At 48.6% G+C, this 6,881-nt stretch overlaps 1 protein-coding gene across 1 annotated transcript; it reads left to right on the forward strand.

Annotated features, from left to right (window-relative positions):
• Positions 1 to 95: 95 nt before the first annotated feature.
• On the forward strand, positions 96 to 6,105 carry LOC147896040 (uncharacterized). The gene is made up of 3 exons (XM_087382730.1): positions 96 to 2,090; positions 2,148 to 2,948; positions 3,036 to 6,105. Exons 1-3 carry the CDS (start codon positions 273 to 275, stop codon positions 5,886 to 5,888), a joined length of 5,472 nt encoding a protein of 1,823 aa, XP_087238856.1. The 5' UTR covers positions 96 to 272; the 3' UTR covers positions 5,889 to 6,105.
• Positions 6,106 to 6,881: the final 776 nt, after the last annotated feature.

Raw genomic sequence — 6,881 nt, forward strand, 5'->3', positions numbered from 1 at the left:
CCGACGTACACCCAAGTGGAAAGAATAATCATCTGCAAAATTCTACGACCGATCTCATTCGGGGGAAAGTCATTTCAGAAGGCTGTGATCCAATAAGTTCAGATGATCGCTCTGCACTCGGCGACTTGGAAAATGAATTATGCCACATTTGGTCGGGTGCACAAGACACAGATCACAGGCTGCTATTCAGCGGTGCAGAATTTGAGTTTTTTAGTGCTAATGGAGGTGCTTCCCTCGGCAACTTCATCATAGAAGCCATTGTTGATGACGCAATGCCTATCTGCTTCGAGAAAGTGGTAATGCTAAGGGACAAAGATGAAACCAAAGGAGCCAAACAGAGGATCAAAATTCTTCCACGAACTGGCGAACGTTTAGCAAGGGGACCCGTGGTAACGACTTTGGAGACGGAGCTGGTAGTGGAAACTCTGGACATGAAGGGTAAAGAGAAATTTCCCTTCCTCCCTGATCGGGTACGTATCAGACGACTGGATGGTTCTGATTGCTGCATAACAAGATGGTTGGATGCTCTTTCTGGTGGGAAGCTTCCACGGCTGGAACAGTATGCTGCCTTTCTGAGTTTCTTGATTGAAAAGAAAGGGAACGAGCTCGCGAAGGATGAGAAGCTGCTTCGCAAACTGTTGACTGCTGAATCAGCGCGGTCGTTGAGAGACTTACTGCCCAAAGAAATGCGTCCCCTAATGGATGATTTCTGGGAAGAATCGCGGAATCCATCGGTGGTTCCAAGCATCCACAAAATGGTGACCGGTCTTAGTGCCCAGTTATACTCCGAGGCACGCGATGGTTTCTTGACCGCAATTCGTAGCTTCGTGAAAAAAGAGATATTACCATTGCTGCAAGAAAGAATAGAGATGGATGTCCGCAAGGAAGTGACTGCCATCAAAGATGTGATCAGCAGAGAGAAGAAAGATTGCATGTCCGCAATGAAGGAGCAGATGTCTGATACATCACCGCGCATGGACCAGAAGAAGTTAACTCTGAAAGAAGTCCTGTGCAGCAATGCTTCAAATTTTCGAAAGGTCCCCTTAATCGGTGCTTTGATGCAGAGCGCAAAGGTAACTTTGAAATATGTGGAGGGAGGGTTGGAGGCAGAAACAGTGACCTGGAAAGTAATGGAGATGGTTCCCTCGAAACGAGATGTTGAGGAGGTGATGAGCGCTCAATCTGGACGTGCATTGGTTCCGTCATCTACTACCGAGGCTGTGGAGCTGATAACCTTGGAGCTAAGCTTGGAGAGGTTGGATAGGGTGCTGCTGATCAAGTCGGGTCAAGTTCTGATATTCGTGGAAGCCAAAGACAGATCTTATCTGCAGCTGTATGTGTGTCCGAGGCTCGGAGTTTCGATGACGGGAAGAAATCCGTCGAGAATTTTCAAAAGAGGATTGGACCTGATAGCAGTCGATGAAGCATCGAGGTTCATGGCGATGTACAACCGTAACAGCTCAACGATTCAGGCCTTCCGCTTCGACGAGTCCTTCCAACATATGGATTGGACTGGCATCGACATTCAGCTGTCGGAATTCTCCGGCAGCAGCAACATCGTTTGGATGCAGTTCGTGCCAGGGAAACGCGAGCTTTTGCTGGCGGATGATAATCGCAGGATTCGAGTCTTCGAGCTCGCCCCTGCCATGATGAAGCCACGACACATATCACTTCCTTCTCCCTTCGCCAAAGCTTGCATTACTCCGGATGCCACCTGCTTGATCGTCTTAGCTGCTGGAAGCCCTGTGCCAGCTCCGGAAGAAGCTCACGACAATGGCCTCAACCCAGACATCGCTCCTGATCAGGCTTCCCAGGAATCCCACCGGGAGGACAGGTTTGCATTGACGCTTCATATCTACCAGTTGGGTGATTCTCTCAGTCTCCTCAAAGTTCTGCAACTCCATTCCATCGTTGTTGGCAATGGCCTTAGCGATTTGCTGGCGGACTGCAAATACATCGGTCCGCAGATGCATCTTGTGATTCACTCCGCGACAGATAGGGGCAGTGTGGTCTCTAAGCTGTTGGAAGTCTCCTCCGCTGCACAGACTTACCAGCTTCAGAAAGTGGGGAGGAACCGTCAGCTTCCAGCGGCCTTGGAGGACAGCAGAAATGCTTCCAATAACCGTCAGCTTCCAGCGGCCTTGGAGGACAGCAGAAATGCTTCCAATAACAAGGCGCAATCGTCATGTCCGGCACTCGACTACTTGTTTCACATTTTTGATAAGTATGCCACCAGTCCGCCGCTTTGTTCAAGCCAGAAGTCCGTCGATTTTCACGTGTTGCTGAACCCTCCACGGAAGGCGGGAGTCAATTGGGACAGGATGGCAACCGAGAACAGATGCCTGGAACATATCAACTCCTCCTTGCAAAGGCTGAAGGACAAGGGTAAAGATTTTTCCAAATTGGAGCTGAAGGTCTACGCAGAAATTCTTGCAGACGACTGGGATCTGGAGACATCTCTCTGGTCCTCTCAACCCAGTAGTTGTGTGCCATCCAGCATGGGACGATGGATCAAGCAGCTGGTATGCCTAGTTCCCTTGCAAGTCGCCCGAGCTGAGAATAATACCTTGAAGCCTCTCGTCAACGGACTTCAGATACCCTCAAATGTGGCGTACGGAGATGCAGTGTCCCTTGCCCACCTGATTCGATTTGGGCTCTACGATCTGGTGCTGGCGAGTTGGCGAGGAGACGTGAGGGTAATCTCGTCCATGGGTAAGCAAAGCAGTGGCAAATCTTATCTGCTGAATCATTTGGCTGGTTCACTATTGGATGTAGCTGGAGGCCGATGCACCGATGGCGTGTGGATGACCCTGAGAAGCGAAGCAGATTGCCTGTACGTGGTGCTGGACTTCGAAGGTTTAGGGAGCTTCGAGCGCAGTGAACAAGAAGACATGTTGCTCTCGATTCTGAATGCTGCAATTAGCAATGTGGCTATTTTCAACAAGAAGGTGCGTGCCATATTCAAGTAAATCCCGTCAAAAGTGGACGTTGCATGACATCTTGCTTCTGAATTGAATGCTGCTCTGTACGTGAAGGATTTTCATCTCGACAAGGAGACGGAGGCAATCTTCCAAAGGTTCCAGGATGGCATCAGCTTGGTCAAGGCGGACGAGAAGCTGTTCAAGGGCTTGTTCTACATTGCTATCAAGGACGTGGATGCTTCCGATGTCGAAGACTTGAAAACTGAATTCATTGCCAAGATTCGCCACATCTGCAGCAAGTCGAATGAGAATTTCCTCACTACCATGTACAGAGGTGAGGTGGAGATCGCAGCAATGCCTCCTTTCCAGCGTCCTGAATTTCACGAGAGCATTGTCGACATCGGCGATACGATACAAGAACTCACCTCAAGCTATCACAGTGGTAGAAGCTTCATGTTGGACCTGAAGCTGGTGATTGCACAGATCAGTGCTCGAGATTGGTCGCCTGTGGACTCAAAGAGGCTGGCAATGAGGTTGAATCTGTTGCGAAGGCATCTGGCTTCTGTTACAAGGCTGGGAGAGTGTCTCGAGAGGGATAACCTCTTAGATTTTGATACCCAAGAGGAGATCGATGAAGATCCAATACACGTAGAAGACTTCGTCTTTACAGTTAGGGATGCTGGTTTGGAGCTAGCAGCTGATGAAACGGATGCAGGCAAGGTGATGGGGAGCGTTTTCAGGCCGTTGAGGGAAGCTTTCGAGATGGTAGTGAAACGAAAAGGCAGCGATGAGAGGTGGCATTCCATGTACGAGGCCTTCTTGATGGCTCTAATCGATCGAAGACGCGATCGGGTGCTTATATGGTTGCAAGCAAACACTCGAGACTTCCAAGGGGACGGGGATGTCCAAAAGCTTCAGCTCGAAGCTCTTGCTACGCTTTCTGAGATTAAGCACAGGCTCGCCATCTGCAGCAGCAAATGTGGCGAATGCTTTCTGAGATGTACCCTCGAGAAAGGCCACCCATCTGATCATTCGTGCTTGGGCAACCATGCTTGCGCGGAGGTTTGTACATATTGCCTGGAAGAGAGTGAAAAGCTGAAGCATGTGCATGGTGCAGTGCTTAATGAGTGTAATGACCTTGCTGGGCACCACGGAGCTCACGATTGCAAGCGCAGGACGCACACTTGTGGCAAACCTTGCATCTTCTCTGGTAAATCCTCCAATTGCAATAGAGTGTGCTCCCTGAGGGCTGACCATGAAGGGGATCACCGTTGCAACTCCCGGCAGCATATGTGCGACAGCTCGTGCTCCTTGCCGGGTTGCTACAATTCTTGTGCTGTTCCTTTCGAATTGGGCGACCACGAGCGGCATGCATGCCATGAGAAATTCTGTCCCAGGCAATGCTCCATGGAGGGATGCACCCGCACCTGTGTCACCCAAGATCACTTCCATGCATTGCAAGAGGACGTATTGCATTTCTGTGCAAACGAGCATCCTTGTCAAATGACGTGTGAGGCTCCAGGAATTTGTCATGTCTTGACGGAGATCGTGAAGCAGACCCGCAGCTTCCACGGGAAGAGAGGTGACTTCGAGTACGATTATGTCTCTGAGCAAAGCGAAATCCGAAAAGGTTGCTGCTTGCTCATTCCTCCGTTCCAACAAGGGCATGCTGGTCCGCACACGCACACCACCAACAGCAACGCAGTTCATTTTTGCGAGGTAAGGTGTCCAGCATGCGACTACTACTGTCAGCTTCGCATCGGGCATCCGGGTTTGCACAAGACGGTGCATGGCAACATGAAGAAGATGCAGTTCGTATCGGAGGTGGAGGAGATCGATCTACTGGACAGAAAATATGCTAGAGGAGAGTCAGGCATGGCGGAGTTGTGCATGATGCATTGCAAAGCGAGAGGCCGAGGGCACACGCATCTGGTACAGTGCCCAGCGAACCAGGAAGGAGGGTGCTGCACAGAGAAACTATACGATGGGGCGAGGCATGCAAAGACGCAATGCAAGGGGCTGGAAGTGGACGTACCGATGGACGAAATGACGCACGAAACGTACTGGAAGAACGTAAGGTTCGTGGATCCGTGCGAGGAAGGCGAGAGGTCAGTGTTCGGGCTGTGCGGCCATTGCTGCAGGTCGGAGGAGCACATGGAGGGCGCAACGACATCGAGTGGGGGGGTGGCAGGCAGGTCGTATTGCACAGAGAAGCTATGGCATGCGGCGGTGTCGAGGAGCGGAGCTTTCCAGGCAGCAGGAGGAGGTGGCGGATATGTAACTGAAGATGGCCATCACTTTGCCTGCGATCATTCAAGGAACACTCCACACAATGTGATTTTCGTGATCGACAAGTCGGGCTCCATGGATAGCAGAGACATAGCTCCGAGCATGGCGAAGTTTCTTGCCAGCGGGCTGGCCAACAGATTGGGCTGCGTGATGGAGGCCATCTTGAGGTTCATCAAAACCCGCTTACAGGAGACGAGCAGCGGCAGCCAAGCGGCGGATTCGGTGTCGGTGGTGATGTTCGATACGAGCGCGGTGAAGGCAGCAAAGCTGGAAGAGATGAAGGAGGGGGTGGTGGAAGAGGTGCTGAAATACAGAGCTGATGGAGGCACAACGTATTCCAGCGGGTTGCAAGCGGCAGAGGAGATTTTGTGCGAGTCCGGGAGCAATCCCGAGCTGCAGAAGAAGAGCCCCGTGGTGATCTTCCTCAGCGACGGCGGCAACAACGGCGGCATGGACCCTGTTTATTTGGTGACTCGCATGAAACAAAACGAACCCCGCCTCTCCCTCCACACCATCATGTATGGTCCGGACCGTTCGTTTCGCATCCTCCAAGATATGGCCCTTGCCGGTGACGGTACCTTCCAGCTCAGCCTCGATGAAGTCCAATTGGCCAAAAGTTTTGAAGGATTAGCTCGTAGCCTTAAGCCCAAGCTCGCTGCTTTGTGCAGCTCCTCTTAACACCCCCACCCTTCTTGTATATCCTCTACTTTTTCCATCCCAAATTGCTTCCTTGTAGTGTATAGATACTTCCTATTACTCGAACTGTCCCCTTGGTCTTTATTCTTCTTTGACGACTCTCACGCAGCCCCCTTAGTACCTACCTTTCCTTTACATAGATTTCCTTTACATAGAGTGGTCTTGTTTTGTTCCCTACCACTTGAAAACTATAATCTAATATGCTTCCTCTATACATAGAGTGGTCTTGTTTCTTTTTCTACCACTTGGATATTGGATTCTTTTTATGGTTTAATGACTCTCTCCTTTCAAAAAAGAGTGGCTCCTTGAATTGGTTTAGTCTGTGTTCTTTATACACTTCTAGAAATGAATTGGTAATTTTGTTTAAAGTCAGTCACAAACTCCCATGCTTTCCTTTGTCCTTTGGGTTGTTTTATAAATGAAGCAAGCAAAGACTATTATAGATTAAGCATTGTTTGAAATGGTTTTACTAGACTATTATAAATGAAGCGTTGTACTACATAGAAGCTTGTTTGTTGAGTTTTGTTGGTAAAATATGAATTTGCATCAAGTTATGCAAACACAAATATCGTAGTGTAACCAATAGATTAACTTTGGGAATTTCATCTCAATTATCCAAAATTACACTAGTATTTTTATGGAGAGCTTTGATTTTTCTAACATGAAGCTTGTTTGTTGAGTTTTGTTGGTTCAAAATATATGAGATTGCATCAAGTTATTAAAATATAAAAATCCTATTAAAATATAAAAATCCTAGTGTAACCAATAAATTCACTTTGGAAATTTCTTCTCAACTAATCTAACCTATTCACATAGTGAATTCACCTTTCCTCACCTATGGAATGCTTAAATGATCTATATCTCCTAACCTAAACATCGGATTTGCACGAGATTTGTTGCACTAGGTTTGTAATTGTGTTTCATTAATCTTGAGATTTAGAATTTGGATTTGGTTAACAAAAGTTACTAAATTTA

This window comes from Dipteris shenzhenensis, chromosome 12, assembly GCF_047967505.1.
Source record: "Dipteris shenzhenensis isolate YYH24624 ecotype China chromosome 12, Dip_SZ_1.0, whole genome shotgun sequence".
Taxonomy (NCBI): domain Eukaryota; kingdom Viridiplantae; phylum Streptophyta; class Polypodiopsida; order Gleicheniales; family Dipteridaceae; genus Dipteris; species Dipteris shenzhenensis.